At 36.7% G+C, this 19931-nt stretch overlaps 1 protein-coding gene across 2 annotated transcripts in view; it reads left to right on the forward strand.

The window, feature by feature from the left end:
- The window catches only part of PRIM2 (DNA primase subunit 2), a 119428-nt gene that overhangs the window by 63280 nt on the left and 36217 nt on the right, over nucleotides 1–19931 (forward strand). For both annotated transcript variants that reach the window (XM_075087028.1, XM_075087029.1), the window contains 3 exons: nucleotides 9827–9894; nucleotides 17028–17100; nucleotides 18184–18369. In XM_075087028.1, the coding sequence (XP_074943129.1) occupies nucleotides 9827–9894; nucleotides 17028–17100; nucleotides 18184–18369 (327 nt within the window). The remainder of the gene's footprint in view (nucleotides 1–9826; nucleotides 9895–17027; nucleotides 17101–18183; nucleotides 18370–19931) is intronic.

A 19931-nucleotide genomic window follows, 5' to 3' on the forward strand; every position in this document is an offset into this window, starting at 1 on the left:
TTCTCTCTCTTCATATAGTGTGTGAACACTTAACATGGAAGAAAAGTACTATTAATTGTTTGTTTTTATCAAGCTTATTTCAGCGTGAGTGCTGCTGAAATAACTTTTAATAGCTGAAAAAGCATTCGCAAAAATGACTTATTATTTTTGTACAACACTTGAGATTTGTAACATGCCGTGAAAGGTTAAAACCCAACTTTTTTTCAAAAGAAAATTGATCAGCACTGAAATGTCAACTGTCTAGGTACAGCAGCATACTGGCAAACAAACACTGTTCTCTTATTTCATGTTCCCCAGCTGCATAGCATTTGCATTGTGACATTTTGTTACAACATTAGTAAGATAGCTGATGTTTCAAAATCAATCAGTTTTTGTTGGTATGAGGCAGCCGGCAACTTAGTTGGATGTTGAAGGCCTTTCTCTGAAACGTAATTAAATTGAATTCTTGGGCTCTGGCAATATCTATCTCATGACTTCTGAGTGGTGGCTGCAAACCTGTACAGTTTTGAAGACCACATAAGGTTATCATTCTGAAATATCTTAAAGGCAAAAGAAAGCAAAACGAAGACTTTCTCAGTACAAATCTTTTCTAGACATTATACTTAAAATAAGTTTAAAGGCAATTATTTCTGTGCCTAGTTTGTTAAAATACAAGGCAGAAAAATAGGCTGCCTAACTGGAGAGTTCATATCCTTTAATACTCCTTTTTAGGGAATTACTAGCTAAAGTTCAGGTTTTGTTGAAAATGAAGTTGTTTTAATGTTTAGAATTCCTTTTCATCAACAGTGTTTCTAATCAGAGAGAAGTGTATTAAGAAGCTTTTCGTGACTATTGCTTCCCCCATTCAGGCTGTATTCTGGAATAAAAGGTACATTTAAACTCAAGTTCGTCTCTGAAGACAATCAGATAACACTGGGAAAAAGATTCTACCTGAGCGGTTTGTGTCTCAAATAAGATGTCAGTATATAGAGTCTCCCTTTTGAAATAAAAGCATGGGCTTTGTTACATGCATCGAGAAACACTTGTAGTTGGACTCAATATAAGGGGAGCTGAGACTTAAAGGCCTGTTATTTACCGTAATCGTGCTGGGTATTTGCATGGTTCATGTTGATCCTAAATACTACACATATGTAAAAAGTACTTTCATGTGTGTAGTGTATCTATACACTACAGAAACTCCAGAAGGATAGCTAATCTGGATAGACTAGGGATAGGGAAAAAAAACCCTGAATTAAGGTAAAAAAACTTTCACAGAAAATATTTTGCTATCCTCTCTCATTTTTCATATATCCCCGGAGAGCAAGGAAAGCCAGGATCTGTGTTTCTAACTCTCAGATATGTCATGGCTACTGTGCTGTCAATAAATATGTATGTCTGGTTTTGGTTACATAAAAGCTGATACTCTGTAAATCTGGAAAACAACTTAAAACATTGCTGGCCAAACACTTCTTGAAGGAGTTAGTTGGAACAAATGTAGTGCCTAGTAATGTTAAATAGGTATCTCTAAACGTAGTCTCTCTTTCAAAAAATTGAAGCAAAAGATGTGAATAGGTAGTGTTGGATTACCAGACTAAAACATAATTTTGCTTCATTCCACAAAAGATAATTTCTAAGTGCATCAGTTCCTGTGGATATGTTAGTGCTGCAGGTACTACTGCAATGGTATATTTTACTCATATCTTTGTTTCCATTTATCTTTTACCTTATCTCCCCCTTGCACTTCACTACTGTGCCGGCTTGTACTCCGCTGGATGATGCACTTAATGGGAACAAATAGACCATCGTTAGAGGTGTAAGAAGGAATACTTTGTGTTTCCAGATGTACAACATAATGATTTTTAATCATTATCTAAGAATTGAATAGTTTTAGGAGCAATACGGTTAATATCACCTCTGTTTTCTGCCAAAGTTTGTTTGTTAGATAAAAAGATTTTAAATTCCTGAAACAGGCTTGTTATTTAGTCTTTGATGAAGATGAATTGTTCATATTAGGACCTTTAACAGCAGGTTTGAAGAATTTCAGGAAAAGCTGTGGTTTGTGTATATACCACAAGTGAAGAAGCTTTACCCTTCCTGTTACACAGGTCACAGGGTCAGATCCCACTTTAGCTCAAATCTAAGCTAAGTTTGTTTCTGACTGATCACAGAAGCATTCCTGCAGAAAGTCACTGTTTTAATAAAACTTCCAGCAGGATGCAGTGTTAGCACCTCTCACAGTTAAAATTAGGATAATCTTAATGTGACCTTACAGAAACATGGTGGCCTAATGTCACCTTGAGAAGGCTTCTGTGAAGTCTACATCCAAAGAACCATGTCTCGCATTTTTGCCTAGTTCATGTATTAATTTTTTACCCACTTATTAACACCAATTAAGCTGTGGTGTAATTTCTATTGCCTACACAAACAAAGCTGTCAGGTTTATGTTAGCATCAAGGTTTCTACTTTATTTATTTTGTTTCACAGATCTCTCAGGAAAAGTCCAGTAGAGCTGTAAGTTACTGGTGTGTTTAGGCTTCTGGATAAGAGTGGTGTGTTGTGTTGTATGGTGGTTGGTTCGTTTGTTTGTTTGTTTTTTTAAATGTCCTTTACGGGCCATTTAGAAATAGCCCACAAGTTTAATATCTTTCTCCCTGTCTGCTCAAACCTCAGTGGAAAAATCTCTCTTGTATAAGTTTGGCAATCGGTTTGTAATACTGTAGTTCAAAACCAGTTCTAGCAAACAATTTAAATGTTTATGCCTTTGTTTTCCTTGTAGACCACAGAGCAGGCCACTGTAACCGTTTGGGCTAATAACTAATGCTTTTCTGAACCATCGCGTATGTATTGCGTCCTTTTCAGAGCAGACAGGAAAGAATTATCTAACTGTTTCAGGGCAACAGTGAATAGGAAACTTTTTTTAAGGTTTTTAAGATGAGCTAACAAAAAGCAAAGGTCACAATTAAGACACTTTAACAAGCAGGGCACGTTCTGTGAAGTGGCATATTAGAAAACAAATTAAATAGAAAACATAAGTTACAGCTTATTCCTTAGGCAACAATAAGACACTGAAATAGATTCTCTCTTTAAGCTTTTAAAGTCCTAACCGTAATAATTTAATGTCTGACCTAAGCTGTTTGGTGTGTGGTATGGTTCCCCCCCCCCCCAATCCATGCAGCATTGTTAAGGAAGCATTTTAGTGATGTATTCACTCTGAATATGACAAACTCTTCATGTTACACAGCCAGTGTTTCTTTCCTTCATAAAAATAGTTGGTAAATTGCATTAAAGCAATAATGAACAATCTAAAGTTTTCAGCTGAAAGGCTGAAATTGAAGTTCTGATGTCCAAAGCCATTTGGTTTTCTTCATGCTCTCTCCTTTCTTATTGTAACAACTGGGAAACAGAAATGAAGGGAAGGGCTGTCTTTAGCGCTAAGTACACCATAGGAACAAATAGTTGTTGTTGGGAGAACGGACTAAAGCATACAGGATACAGTAAAATAATACACTAATCCATGGGTTGTTTCTTTCCTTTCTAAATAGAAATCTCCTCTCTATACTTAACCTTTCAGCCACCTAATCCTTTTTTCTGTTCATCAGTACATATAATGGGAAGATGCAAGAGCCTTCACAGTGTAAATTTAATCCTCCTAAAAATGTTGTCTGTAGCCTGTGGTCTAAGATTCAAAACATGCAGGGTTTTGTTTCCCTTCTAATACTCTCACTTCCCATTTCTGTGTTCTTACTACTTTCTAAAATTTGCTTGCCAGTTATCTAACTGAAATCTAACAAAAGCCTAACAACTGCAGTTATTCTATGCTGCATCAAAATCACCATTAAAGATGTTTTTCACTAGTGCATGAACGATATTTAGTTAGAGAGCATGAAATATAGGGGTGTTGTTTCTAAATTCTTAAAATCATGATACAATACACTTGTCATAGAGGTTTTTACTTCACTTAATCCACTGGCTTTGTTACTGCTGCTACAAAGATGGAAAGATTTGGAATTGAGCAATGACATTCTATAAGGTAAACACTTTCCATACTCTTCTGCTTTTCTTTTTTATTCTTTGTTGTCACAGTGTCCTATTATTTCTTGCTACTGTTAATAGTATAACTGCTTCAATTCTACTTCAGGTTTGTTTTTTTTTTTTTAAATTTCTGTGGGTGGAGAATGAGTCTTATGAACCTTTGACTGGTTTCACCAAGGCTTAGAAACTGTTATTCTAATGATATAAAACATTTGTGGGTAGTATTAAAGACCGTACAATTATCTTGTCAATGTTGTCCCTAGTAGCATTTAAAACTAAATTTGGTACCAATTTGTTTAATTAGAGCAATTAAAAATGAAATGGAAAAGCAACTAACCTGGATGTGATCACTTCAACTTAATAGTTGAAGCCCAGTAATGGAATAGTGAAGTGTTAAAATGGTTGTAAAGGAAGATTGTAGGGAGATGTGCAACTGTAGGGAAAAATTAGCTACTGTGTAATACTACATATTGTAAGCACAATGTCTTCCTCCATTTTTCTTTGACCTTTTTGGGAGAGCATTAAAAATGTGGTCTAAATTTGTGTATTAAATTTGATAATTGAAAATAGTGTAATTTGTTAGTACTGTTTCAAATGGATATGGTGACTATACTTGTTCCTTTTGGAGGTGGCTTCTTCAGGTCAGGTCTCTAGATCACTGGGGAAGCAGTTAGGAGTGGGCATTGAAGTTCAGTGTTTTTTTTTCTGTGGGAGGGATGGGATTAACTTTCTGTTTTTTAAAGGGATATAAAAGACTTCATTAGTAGCAGATTTTGACCCTTTGTGTCTTAGCTTCTAGTTAAACACCTCCAGTCTTTTTTTTTGGGGGTGGGGTTCTTTTGTTTGCTTGTTTTCCCAAGTTTGAAATATTTTTCTTTTTTCTTTTTTTTTTTTTTTTTGGTCTTTAAATTTGCCTCTCTTAATAGGGAAGTCTTGCTGTGGAGTGTAAAAGGAGGTGGTATAGAAACACCTTCAGTAGATTTTATACAAACCAATAGCAGTTCTTTTTTTGATTCCTGTAAGATAGACCACTAAGCTTTCAAAATACTGTTAAATCTATGCTGAAGCTCAAATTCATCAGCTGCTTATTGGTGTGAAATGGGTTATATATATGTGGTGGATTGATCCTGGCTGGCAGAAAAGCCACCCTCCCCATTCTTCCCCGAGCGATGGGGGAGAGATTCAGGATGGGCAAAAATAAGAAAACTCATGGACTGAGGTAAAGACAGTTTATTCAGAGAACAGTGGGGAAAAAGGAAAAGCATGCAAGTGATGCTCGCCACCAGCAGACCAATGCCCTGCCAGGCCCCAAGCAACAGCTACTTTGGAAAAACTGCCCCTCAGTTTTATTGCTGAGCGTGATGTCATATGGTCACAGGTGATGGTAGACTTTAGCAGATGGCAAAGGTAACTGACTTTTTTCTGTTTGTCAGTTTTGGGTGTTTTAGTAAAGGCCTTTTCTTGTAGTTTTATGGCTGCCTTGTTCAATCCCTACTTTTCATCTTTGCATTTGGATTAGAGCTATTCCTTCACACCCTTTGTTAGTGGTGTAGCTATAGTAGCAGAAATAAACAGAGGAAAACATTCTAGGAAGACCTTTTCATCTATGCCACAGGAGGCTCTCAAACCTAAACCTGGTCTTAATCCAGACCTTGTTACACTGAGTAGTGGAGCATGTATGGAGGTGATGATTGTTCTGGAACTGCCAGTGGACATATAGGTTAAATAATTTAGGTAGCCCCTCTAGGGAAGCGTCTGTATTTCCAAGAACTGCAGGGTGCCTGCTGGGAACCATGGGCTCACCTTTAAAAGTACTTGCAATTTTGTGTGCTGGTCTCATGTTTGGACGGGGTAAGAAAACCAGACCAGTTCTTAGACATTGTCCTTTACATTCATTATTACTTGAAGTACCGCTGCCAAATCTTAAATAATTCTAATGTTCATGTAGTTTTCCAATCATCGCATGCTTTCTACGTTCTCAAATTGTTACCTTCTTCATGCCATATGAAAATGTCCCGTTTATTTGTCATAAATGCAGTGTAGTGAAGACTAGAGATGTGATTGTTGCATAGAGCTCAACAGAAAAGAACTCAGCTTCTTGCTGCTCTTCTACAAGATTGCATAAAAATATTACTGAATTTTGCAAAACTTTAGAATGCTTGCTTTCGAAAATTCCAGTTAATTCAAATGTATGAAGGCTCTGGTTTGATTTTTCCCTCCAATGCTTGTGTTTTTTTTTTTTTTCTTTTTTAAACTGTTGCTAATCTGAATTGCAGTAAAGACAGCTGGTGGCTCTGGTACTAAAGCTAGTATGAAGCTGGGCTGAAGTTGTCATCTCAGCTTTCAGTTTATTCATTCCTTTTCCTCATATTGTTAGGTATTCTTCCTCCTTTCTCAATTTTATATGTTGTGTGATTTTGATAACATGGTGCTTAGTTTGCCATAATTATCTACATCACTCACCCCAGCTTTCACCGTCTCAGCTCAACTCTGAGGTGTCCGCATGTTCTGTCTGCGGCTCACTCTGCCTGCTCCTCTTGTCATCTGGGCCTTGGGACTGCAAATATCTTGACTCCGCAGTGTTTTATGTTCTCTGTAAATTAATTTGCTTCAGCATAATTAGAGTTTGGAGCTATGCTCCTTACTTGACAACATTTTGGTGTCTTTCATGTATCTAAAGTGTTGAATAGCATGGTTTTGCCTTTTTTTTTCCCGGTAAGACGATCTTTGTGTTGAGTACCGTATAGAGAAGGTGGTAAGGCTGTGCTTGCAGGAATTTGTCTAAATTTCCTTTCAGAGTAATTGGAAAAAGCCTGCAGAATTTCAGTTTGGATTCTGTAATAGGGATTATCTTTTCCTTTAAAAACAAAAAATACTATTGAAAAAGAACATGAAATTCTTAGCTTTCTGAAACACTAGCATTATTTACCACCACCTTTGTAAAAGCTAATTTTATTTACAGCGTGACTCAGTTAGAAAAAATACAGTTGTGAAGAAAGACTTTATACATTAAAATTTTATATTTCATTTTTATAATCCAGGTAAGTTAAAGGGCAATTTGTTCTTTCAATTAAAATGGTTCAAATATTTTGATGGGCTTTCTTCAACTGTGTTTAAGGAAAACTATCCTTAGTTTTAGATAGAAAAGAATAGTGTCATGAGACCCCACATCTTCCTAAAAATAAACATTTGAGCTAACCTACCAAAGTGTTCTTGTAAGAGTTGAAGGGTGTATGATCTTATTTTCACAAGAGCAGTATTCTGTAGAGAACTTTATCTTGTCCTTCCAGGCAACATAATGGAAGAAAATGGGGATTCATTTGCTCCTAAAATTTGCAGATTCAATAGTTGTTGGTGAAACACAAGACAGTAAGAAAAAAAACATTAAGAACAATGGCCACGTGGATTCTCCCATGTCTTCAAGGGATTATGTTCTTTCCCCTTAATGGTAGTTCCCAAAACAGCCAGCATGCCAGCACGAGCCACTTCTTCCATATTCTTTCATTGCAACATCAAGAAAAAACTTGGTTAAATATAAAGAACACTGGTTCTTGGTTCTACCTCAATTCCTACATGCCTCCTAAATTAGTTTTTAAAAGAGTATTTCGGTTGGTTGATAATGTTTACATAACAACATAGTTTATTGTATATATAACTTTGACAATAATATCAATACTTTTGCAGGTTTTGAATTTTACTGTTTTTTTTTGCTTGCCATGCCGCTGCCCAGTTTGACTTTCATAAACAATCTTGTTGTAAATACATTTTTTATAATGAGGAAGAAATTGGGTTTTTTTTATGATTAAGTGTAATATTTGAAGTGCTGTATAGAGAAAAATACTGTATGCTAGTCTCAGGTAAAAATATACATATGTATGTGAGCGTGCACACAAATACTGTTTTCTGTACCAGTTAAATTATTAATAGAAAGGGAAGCAGATGGTATTTCAGGTAATTTATTCTGTGTTCTGATTTTAGCCAAGTGGAATAACTTGGCCGGTATTTAGAGGGCTTCCAAGTTTTCTTCAGAAATAATTTCTGGTATTCTGATTGTGTTTAAAACAAAATTCGAAGGTCACTTTATAGAGGACATGAATATAGAACAATATGTTTATTGGCCTTTAATACTCAGTGGTAAGAAAATGAGTTTTTTATCAAAAGAAACTTCTGAATAAATATGGAGCTTAATGAATTTTTAGTACACTGTATGCATCTCAATCTAGCACCATAAAATAAGGGAATGTGGATAATGCTTTAATTGTCAAGATACCAGCATTTTTTTAAAGAAAGATAAATGGATTTCTGAGCTGCCTGAGTTACCTTTACTCAGGTGAGTACCTTGGGTTACCCAGGACTGAGAAGAGCTGCCTTTAGAAGTGGTGATTGCTGCAAGCCAGGACTGCTTTAACAGTTGAAGTTGACCATTCCTCCTTCCCCGCTCTCCTTGCGTTTGGTAGCTTCAACTTTCACTCGACAGACTAGCTGTTTTGAACCTCCTCTCATTTAGCAGGTGGTTGGTACTGCTGCCTTGAGGCACAACTTTAAAATTTGGCCCCAGTCTGACTTCTGCTTAGCAGCAAAGGTGATGAAAGGGTAATCTTTGAAGAAAATATTAAACTCCTTCATATTCACACGGTCTACCAATCAGCCAATGGAGTTTGGCATGGAATTTCTTACAGTTATAAAGAACCCCCTGTACCCAAACACTAAGCACAGCTTTTTCCAGGGTCTATTTATTTGTGGGTTATAAGCAGCGGTTGCAGCCTGCTTGTTAGACCTACCGCAGCGCTCGCCTTTACTTGTGTGTTGGAGCCAGCAAGATGAAGCTATACTGTTGGTGCTGAAAGGTTTTTTTATTTGGGGTTTTGTTTGTTTGTTTTTAATAAGATTTTTAAAGAGTGCATAACTGTAAGCATGCTCTTTTAAGTTATCTGTGAAATACTTAAGAACTTGATGGTGATATATACAATGTGAAATATGTTGAAATTTTAAGTATGTACTAAGGCAGTTTTCAAAATACAGCCTAACTTGGCAGCAATAGAATAATGAAATGCATGTTATATTAAATGTTTTATATTAGATGTATGTCAGCAGTACTGCTAGGCTTCTAACTTTTGTAGGTGAAGGTAGACACCTATATACTGATATTAAGCAAATTTAATACATATATTTTTCCAATTATTTTAGTTACTACACCAATTAACTAGCATTCTGCAATAGCGTGACATGTAATTGTCAATTCATAGACTACTAGGTTTATTTTTTTCAGAAAAAGTTCAATGTTTTAGATAGTCATATGATACAGTTACAAGAAAAAAGTATGTATTTAGTTTAGAAGAGTCAAATTACAAAATACAGGTTATGCCCATTTAAAGAAAAAAACAGTGTACACAGAGGCATGTTTATATGAAAATCCTATAGTGCTAAATATTTAAATTTTTCTATACAAATGTGAATGGTATATAATGCGGCTTAATGGATTATATTTACATTATGTGGCTGCTAGGAGGCTGTCTAGAGTATGACTTCTAGCTCAAATATGTTTGGAAAAAAGTATACCACTTACAACACTATTTTATTCAAATAGCACTGTAATTTTAGAAAAATTACTTTTCACTGTTGGACTTTGTCAACTTGTAAATATTTCTGCTAACTTCATATTTTGGAAGGTTGTGTTCAGTTTTGCTTTTTTTAACAGGAGAAACAACGTCTTATCAAATGTTTTGTAAAGTTGTAGCAATTCAGGGTGATTTGTTACATCACTCCTGCTTTGTGCTATTGATATTTCATTAACTGTACTTCTGTTTTCTTCTAGCTGACAGCACGATCACTGCCTTCCATACAGTCTGATGAGAGACTACAACCTCTGCTTAATCATCTCAGGTAACAAGAAAATATTTGTAGCTTTTATAAAAACTATTTTTTTTTTTAGTAAATGCAAAGTATTTAAGCTTCTTTATGGACAAAAAATGGTTTTACGGTTGGACTTGATGATCTTAGAGGTCTTTTCCAACCTTAATGATTCTATGAAAACGGATTCCAGGTAACACTGCTTGGAGCATGGGCTGTATTTTTTGCAAATATCGTATGCTCTATGGTCTTTTTGGAAGATTTCTTCTTCCCTGTCATTGATGAATGGAGTCCTATTTTCTTCTTTTAATGGACCTAAGGAGCTGAAAATGTGAACCATTAAGAATGCTCTACAACACAGCTGAGATAATCTGCCTCTCTCTTAGTAGTATACAGTATATAGAAGCTCTCTACTTTCTTTGAATGTGCTTGGGGATGAAGAGTAAGAAAAAATACTTTTCTTATGTTCTCCAGGTTAAGCATAGATCTGGTCTCTCTTATATACATGATTGCTTTTTACCACTTTATATTGTTCAGGAGAGTTTTCTATGGTAGTATGCAGAGGACGAAGACCATACAATTAGAGGGAGATGCATTGGCTTAGAATCAATGAATAATTTAGCTTGGATGAACCTCTGGAGATCATTTAATCTAGCCCCTGCTCAATGTGGATCTGGTTAGACTGGGTTGCTCAGGTATTTATTCAGCTGAATTTTTAATATCTCTAAGGGTAGAAACTTACTTAAATATTGAATGTCAGTAATGAAAGCTCTGTTTTTGAACACAGACAGCTTTGCATTAAGATCACTGAAATGATGTTGGATGAATTAGAAATGGAAGAGGTGAGGCTCCATCGTGATAGCACTGCACCAGAATTAGGCTGCAGATCTAGTTAGCATGCTCTTTATTTCATACGGTGCTCTATGGCATGAGGTATCTGTACCCAAAATCTGACATTTTATTTTGATTAAAAAAATTTATTTCTATTACATAGGACCAGTTTAGTTTTTTATTACTTTTAGTGGAAATGGGAATAGAAAAATAGCTTTCATTGTATCTCTGCTTATTTACGTATGAATGAACTTTGTTCAAGAGAAGTGAATGAAATAAATATTGCAGCATAACTGTTATGTACCTGGTTAGGGGATACTTCTGAATGCTAATAACCCTCCATGTTTTCATTACCATACATCTTACTGGGATTTTAAAAAGTATGCCTCAGTGGCATGCCTTTCTTCATTTGAAGCTAAAGAGCAATTAGGTTAGCTTTTTATAAATCGTGCTCTCTAGGAGTAATTACTCAGAAATTTGAAATTTCTTTTGATACATGCTATGCATCTTTGTAAGCGGAACAGCCCTCAGTATCACAGCAATCACAATCTCTGCGCTTTTTTTTTTTAATGGGAAAAGGAAAGGTTGCAAAAAAGCTAGTTTAACAGCAGCTACTTTACAGGGATACTGTATCTTACATTTATGCAAAAAGCTATTTTTTTGCACATTCTTATGTTAACTTGGGTATGTATGTTTAATGGTGGGTAAGTTACTTCCATTTTGCTTTTGTGAAAATGGAGGGGCTGTTCCCAGTACATTTTGTCACCAATTGAAAAAACTACACAAATGCTTCCAAGTTGCCTTTTTGGAAGTTCCTCTAAAATAGACAAAAAACTTCAAACCTTACAACTTGAAAAACAAGCTCTGGCAATGAAAAAACCCATCACCAAATAGGTCATCTCTGTTATTTGTGTGAATCTGTGATTCATTTTTGCTTCATCTTGCTCATAAGAAAGGAGAGTATTAGTTAGTTGTAGGCTTTCCTCTACCTTCATTGTGTGAATTCTTACAGCAGTATTTTATTTTTGGCATTTGTCAATAGAGCTTTATCAGGGGAGCAAAAGCTTAGAAAGAAACGTGTGAAAAGAGCATACAATTGAAGGTTATAGAGCATTGTTTGGTCGTTAATGCCCCACACATGTTTTGGCAAATATTCATACCTGCTTGTGACTTTTAAATTAGCTAGTCCTCAGAAAAGGTCATTTTACTGTGGAGTATGTCTGCATAGATATATTAATCCATGCCCTTTTTTTAAAATGGGCATAACGTATTTTATAATTGGACTGCTCTGGACTAAATACGTATTTTATCTGTGACTTTTTATCCTGTTCTGTTTCATAGGTGCTTTCTAATATTAATTCTACTAGACTAAAAAAAAAAAACATTTTTAGTGAAAATGTTAAAATATTTGATGCAAGATTGTGCTTAGGGATTTCACATGTTCACAGTAGGCTACAAGTTTTAAACTGCTAAAACTTTAGCAATTTAATAGAAATGGAAACTTTATGTCTAAATGCATGAGAAGAACACTTCTGCAACTCCTGCTATCAAAGGAGTTTATGTGGGTTTTGTGATGAAATTATGGGGTCGTTAATACTCTACTGTTTAAAATCTTCAGCAGGAATAATTTCAAAGATAGACAAAAACTGTCACATATAATTCCATCAAACTACAATAGGACTGTGCCTGTACATGAATTACAAGGAGAAGCTGAGCTGGCTTTGTTTAGTCTGGTGAAGAGGCGGCTTAGGGATGATCAAATACAACTGTTTGAAGGACAAACATCACAGCATTGGAATTCTTGATGGTGCCAGAGGATGTGACAAATGACAGTGGTCACATATAGCAGCTTAGGAGGTTTCGATCGGACATTTGGAAGAATGTCTATGCTAGAATGATAGTGCAGCAGAAAGCCCCGAGATGTGGAATCTTGGTTCGTGGAGATTTTTAGGATTCAGCCAGAAAAAAACATGGCTCACCTTACCAGTGTTGGTAGTAGTCCCACTTAGTGGGGTGTGGGACTAAATGGTCTTCTAACATCCTTTAGAGCCAACATTTATATGATTCTATTAATTCTGTCTTCAAGTGACAGTTCATAAGGTTGTTACAGAAACCAAGTGTTTTGCAAGACTGGATTTTTTAATGGATAACACATTACTCATGCAGCCATGCTCACCCTCCTTCTTACTTGTGCTCATCTCACAAGCAAGTAAAGAATGCACACCTTAATAGACTGGTGTCATTTACTATCCTCAACATCTGCATGTCCTCACTACATCTCATGATATAGTAACATATCTGTGAATAATACAGTATTTATCAGCATGATCCTACAGCTCTTTATTTGAAAGATGTAGATCCTATTCTTGGAAACATTGGCGTAGTGGAGCTTTCTTCTTGGTCAACAGCAGTGTGAATGTATCTATTGATCTTTACTTGCAATATATGTTTAGAAAACTTCTGTTAACCAAGATTTTGGATTTTAGAAAAACAGCTTTTGAGTGATTGAGTTAGGCTGAGTAGAGAGAGGCAGGAATTTATATATGGAGGTGAAATAAGACTTTTTAAAGTGAAACGTAAAGATATTACTGCTTGCATTCCAATAAACTTCAAAAAGAAATAATGAAAAGAACTATAGATATTTCTAGGTGAGTAAGAAGCTTGATCAGGAAGTAACCTCAGAAGCTATGTGGAATGAAAGAAAGGGTGAGTCCAAAATATGAGCTAAAACTGGAAGCAAAACAAAGGAGAAAGCAAGCGTGATCACAAGCCTAGTTGGCTTGTGTTATGATGTGTTTTCAAACCAGCATTAGGAAGCTGTTTGACAACATTTAATGGTATGAAAAAATGAGGACCATGTTCACAGAACAAAGGATAGTATTTTTTTCCGCCCCCAAGGTTATGGACATTTTTTAAAACAAATGTGGAGAAAATAATGGCAATCTGTGGAGTGTGGTTTTCTTGATGAAATCACAGAATCAGGGAATCTCTACTGTAGAAAATCAGAAGACCTGGCACCTAGAACTGCAAATCCAAAAGCTCTCGTCCCTTGAGCTCCTTGGGTCAAAAATCCAACAGCTTAGCCACCAAAGGCCACATGACTATGTCACGATCCACTGTTGGGTTGCACAATTTGGCAGAAGTTGAGCCCCCTTGCTTTCTAACCAACCTCAGATAATCCTGGGTGGCTAGGGGCGGCTGGGCTTAACTTCTGAGTGATGTTCAATTGGATGTGCTATTGTGACCAGGTTTGTTGTATTCTCAGGAACAGAATTAAGACTCAAAATGGAGTCAAGTGCCAAGTCACTTTATTTGGCCACCAACAAGTACGCAAGAGAAAAGGAAAGAAAGAGCAAAAAAAAAAAAGGAAAAAGAGAGAGTTACAGTAGCTACCACCACAGATCTGCGGCATCCCGTCAGTCTGATGTATCTTCTTCAGTCTGATGGGGGAACGTTCCAACTGGTCTCCGCTGCTTCCGCCTTTTATAGCGTTGTCCCGTTGCGTAGTCAATGAGCTGGTTTGCATAGTCACACCTCCCACTCGGCAGTGGGGCCCACGCTCAGTATCGTCACTAGAGGGTGCTCAACGGTTCCAGAGGGTTCCAGGGGGTCCAAGCCCCCCTCCCATATGTTGTAAGATGACCCTGGGGCCAGGCGCATGTGCAGAGGACTGGGCCTATGTGCGCTGAGACAACAAGATATAGATCCTGTTGGGTAGAACTTCCTCATTTGCCGTCATGGTGAAGCCTTGGGAGTCAAGCCGTTCTGCCGACAATGTTGAGACAAGTTTCTAGTCCCTTACAGACTAGTACTGGCCTCTTTATGCCCAGCTCCATTCTACCACGTATTCTGGGTGCATAAAGCATACTCTTTCAGAGCACCACCTTTGAAGGCAGTTTGTAGGGTTCAGCTTTTTAGTGAGTGGTGTCAGTTATCAAGAAACTTTGACCTTGCAAAGGCGATATGTTACTTTTTAATGTTAAAATAAGGAAACATTTATGAGAAACTTCCCCTGTTTGCTTGTCATGCTGAGAATATTTGAGCTTCTCAGAGTCTGAAAAGTAGAATTTCTTCTTCTCCCTGCCCTCCCTCCACCCCGCACCTTAGCATTGAGTTTTCTGTCCTTGCAGTACAGTTTTCTACCAAGTCCAGACTAATGGTCAGCAAGATTCAGAAAGTATGTCCTTTTTATAGCAGTAACTTCCCAAGTCTTATTTTGTTCACTTACTGTATAGGAAAACTTTAGTGTCTTTTCTCTTTTCTTTGGACCACCTCTTCCCAGGCCAGTCCTTTCTACAGGTGCTGGGAAGAAGTGGTTTCCTTTAGCTTAGCAATTTTTTTCAGTATTGGTATGATTCTAGTAAGTACTATAGGATACAAGAAGATGATCTAAAGGGATTACGGCAGAGCAGCCTAAGAAGTTGCCAGCACTCATCCTGGGATGTTATAACTGATTAAATGGTCATTTTCCTAATTGGTTTTTTTATAAAAAAATAAAAGAAGTTGCCTAAGCAACAGCTGTTTTCGGTTGTTCTGTGCTTTGATTGTATTTTTGGGTCTGTGATTTTTGTTTTGTTTGTAGTTTACCTCAGTAAAGTGATGCAGATCTGGTTCTACAAGAAAATTTAGATACTTATTTAGTAGAGTCAGTAGTAATAGACATACAGAGCTCAAATGCTTTTAATTATTTATCCATTGTTTTGTAATAATAATTAAAAAAATCTATTAAATACAGTAAGCTTGCCTAGTGCTCCAGTGTGTGCCAGAAATAAGACTAAAGGATGAGTGAATGCATGTATAATTAAAGGTACTATTTATACAGTAGTAAAATCAACTCTTAGCTATATGCTTTTCACACTTCACAGTATTGAAATGTCACAAAATAATCTGTAGCACAAGTATCATCATTTAGCTAAATCCCTTTTATTCTGGAGTTAACCTCTATATGCCTTCAGAAGATTTAAGAAATGGTCTTTGTAAGTTAGCTGCAAAATCCCTCTTGCACAAAGAAATTTGTTCTTAGCCAGACTTTGCAACTTGATATTTGGACCAATGTGCTGTATCCAAAGCTGCTGCTTGCTTTATTGCCTGCTGTACAGTCAGCTCTTGAGTTTGGTTGGGTTCTACTGTGAGCATTTCTGTTGAGCATTCTGCAGCCCTGCATATGTCCTCATTCAAGAAGTCTGTATATATAAAAGTAAAAACTGGGCATTAGTTGCTTGTATTGGGTTTGAAATTACTTTGGTGACAATGTCTACTTGACTGCCTCTGCTGTAGTGTAGGGTTACCTGAACTTAGCTCAGGTATCAGAAGTAGCTTTGTTGCAGTATGAATGAAAGACGAGGCAGGACATGCAAAGTCCTGTGCTATTTTGTCTGGGCAGCTACTGTCAGGAGTTAATGTGTTTGTATGTCAGTACAGACTTTACCAAGGTTTTTGACACTGTCTCTTGTAACATCCTCATTGACAACTGATGAAGTATGGGCTAGGTAAATGGAGAGTGAGGCGGACTGAAAACTGGCTGAAGTGCTGTGTTCAAAGGTTTGTGATCAGAGGCATTAAGACCAGCTGGAGGCCAGTCACTAGTGGAGTACCTCAGGGATTGATACTGGATCCTATATGCTTTAGCTTCTTCAGTGTTCTAGGTGATGGGACAGAGCCCACACTCAGCAAGTCTCAGGTGAGCTGAGATTGTTCAGACTGGAGGAGATAAATTTCAGAAGGGTGTGTCTGTGAATCTTATCAGTGCAAATAGATAGGTGTCTGATAAGGGGGAGTAAAGAAGACAGGGTGAGACTCTTCTCAGTGGCATCCAGTGATAGGCCAGGAGGCAATGGGCACAAACTGATATATAGGAAATTTCACTTAAACATAAGAAAACACTCTTTTACTGCCAGGGTGGTCAAACACTGGAACAGGTTGTTCAGAAGCTTATGGAGTCCCTGTCTTTGGAGATGCTCAAAACCCAGCTTGATGAGATGATAAGCAACCTGCTGTAGTTAACTCTCCTTTGAGCAGGGGGTTGGACTAGATGGTCTTCAGAGGTCTCTGTCAACCTCAACACTGGCGTGATTCTGTGACCTGAATTCTGAATGACCCCTCACCGCTCTTTTCAGATAAAGGGAGGGAGGGTTTCTTTACCATGTTGATTCTAATGTTGGTTTTAGAAATCTTAATTACTTACATAACTGTCAAATACTGTTTTCTTGGTTTTGCCTCACACAAAGAATTTGCAGCACTTAATTGGTAAGATAATTTCTTTCTGAACTTGTAAACCTAAAAAAATTTTTCTGAACAGTTTTAAATGATGCTATACCGTTTGCTTTGTTTTGCAGTCATTCTTACATTGGCCCAGATTACAGTGTGCAAAAGAACACTGGAAAAATTTCTTTAGAACAGATCGATACTGTAAGTCCTCTGTGTTTATATTGTATATCGTTACATAACTTTTTAAATTCAAGTACTCTATGTACAGACGACATATAAAACCTTTATCTTTTTTGATTCATATTTGCTTTGTGACTCTTGAGAAATACTTCAATGAAATTGTGATAAAGTTTAAAATGTAGCAGAATTAACTGAAAATGCAAAATGCATCTAATCAGGCCTTAGACTGGGGCTATAATGAATTGCTTAATTTGTTGCTTCATCTTGTGTACTTTCACAAATACCTAACATAAATATAGAGTTTAACAAAATTTTCTTATTTAATAATTTTGCAATCCATGATGTTTGGTTTATGATTATTGCATTGCAATATTAGTCTTTTCAATGCTCTTTATTGGATTTTTGACTTAAGAAGGGTTTTTCAAAACAAGGAAGTAAATAAAATGGATTGTAAAACCACACCAATAGTGCAGAGGCAGTTAAAAACGCAACTCCTTTAAGTGAACTTTAGAAATTGTTTGTGTTTTCAGTGTTCATCTTAACCGTGACAGTATTCCTTTGGTAGTGAATTCCATGGCAAAGCCCAAGTAAACTTGAATGTTACACTTCTTATCTTTGAGATCTTGCTTTATAAGAAATAGCTTTCTTCAGGGGAAAAAACTGCAGATCAGTTGCTATAGATTTTACTCGTGCTTGTAGTTCTTCAGAGATGTTTAAAAAACCTCATCCCCTCCCACAACCACCAAAAACTTTTACAAAGGTCACGTTGCTGTTCCAGAAGATAAAATAAGGAATAAGCAAGAAATATTGTGAATATATTTTTCCTGGCAGCAATTAAACCTGTGTTACTTTGTAGCTGAAGACCGTCTGATACTACCACCTGTATTACTCTGTCCTCTGGATTTTGTTCTTGAGATGGTTATTGGATTTGATGGCTTACGGACACACTTTGTGTGATCATCGGTCCCAAGGTGCTCTGCACATGTGTATCTTTTCTTCCAGCCATTGGCATTTTCAGTTGGAGCTAATTAATAATCACAATAAGCATATATCCTACAAATTAAATGATCAGTATGCCTTAAACACAAATTTTTCTCTCGACAGCTTTCTGTGAAATCATTCCCTCTTTGCATGCGCCAGTTGCACAAAGCCCTACGTGATAACCATCACCTCCGTCATGGAGGCCGTATGCAATACGGACTGTTCTTAAAAGGCATTGGCTTGACGCTGGAGCAGGCACTGGAATTTTGGAAGAAAGAATTTATCAGAGGAAAAGTGGATGCAGACAAGGTAATTCAACAAATGAAAAATATCTAAATACGTCAATGTGAGTGTGTAGTTCACGTGTACATTGTACTACATACTTTAATAGATGCTTGTTAAAGTAGATAATTGGGCAAAAGGCGCAGTAATGTCTTTTAAAGGTGTTGGGGGGGGTTCTCTCTTTGGTTATGATTTTATTCATTTTGTTTGTCATTCTCCTGAACCCTGGGGAAAAAAGGCAAGCCACTAAGAAGCTTTTTATAGATGAGAACTAGAAAAATCTTACTTTACAACTAAATCACTAGAAAACCAATGTCCTTTATGAAATATCGGTACTAAGAGACTAAATTAATTCACCAAGCAGGTAAATGACCTCAAATGGCACTATCTGAAGGGCAAGGTTAGCCTTTTTTGTTGGTTAATTTAAAAAAAATTAATTGGACAGCTGTGTATGAGGTGAGCTTGCCTTAGCAAATCTACAGTCTAAGAATAAAAGAAGAAACTGGAGGTGAATGAAGACAGAAGAGAATATTCAAGAAAATAGTGAGAAAATGCTGTTCAGCACAATGGGCAGTATTATTGACATATTAGTCATTGGCCTAACCTTTGCTCTAATACTTTTGAGAGTATCATGAGTGAGGAAAGTATGACATACATGTGCTGTCGTCTTCAAGAGCATGAAAAATGTATGCTAATTTTTGGAGGTTTATGGCCTGCTCCTTACCTTGAACAGCCCAGGTAGAATCAAGCAGGCTTCCTCTCTCATCCATCTCTGCCTGGCCTGTGGTACGTGTTAGAGCAGATGTTTCAGACCTTGTATCAGTTTTGTTTGGACTGTGATACTTTGCATTTAATATTGTGAGATCTCAGCTTTCCAGAATACTGCGAAGTATTTTGGAGTGTATGCTAGACAATCTTTTGTTAGCTTAGGTTTTCTGGGACATGGCTATTTATACAAGATGGGGTAAAAAAGTAATGCTGGTTGCAATGAATTGTGGTACGTATGTCTCTGGAAGATAGATCAACTCATCTGCAGATTTTCTGGGAAGGGAAAGGGATTTGAGTGAGTACCAACACCTCTGTAAATCTGGATCCTTAAATGGGATATGATTTAAGAGGAGATATGTGTCTTGTTAAAAAAGAAATCTAAAATGCATTCCCTTACAAATGTTTCAAGAGAGGATTTGAAGAGAAGTAATAACTTAAATTTTGGAGTTGAATGCCAATTAATTACTAGCTGAATTCAGGAAAATACAGACTTTTCAGTTGCAATTTCCTGCGCTTAAAGGAAATGGAAAGAATAGAAACAAGCTATCAGAAACAATAACTTTTATTATTTCTGTTTTTAAAAAATATTGTGTGAACAGGTCCAGTTCCACCTACTTGTCCTTTCACCCTAGGTGTATGCACGTATATGAAGACATGTGTGCGCCTTGGATCCTGTTTGCAATCACAGGGTTACGACTTTCTACTATAGCATCTCTCTTGATAGGCCCTAGAAATGACTGAAATTCTGTGATCCTGTGTTTAGCTTTGAAACTTAGAAAGCATGTTGTGAATGAAGCAAAGGGTTGTAGTTACTGCATTTT

This window comes from Phalacrocorax aristotelis, chromosome 3 (genome assembly GCF_949628215.1).
Source record: "Phalacrocorax aristotelis chromosome 3, bGulAri2.1, whole genome shotgun sequence".
In the NCBI taxonomy this organism is placed as follows: Eukaryota; Metazoa; Chordata; class Aves; order Suliformes; family Phalacrocoracidae; genus Phalacrocorax; species Phalacrocorax aristotelis.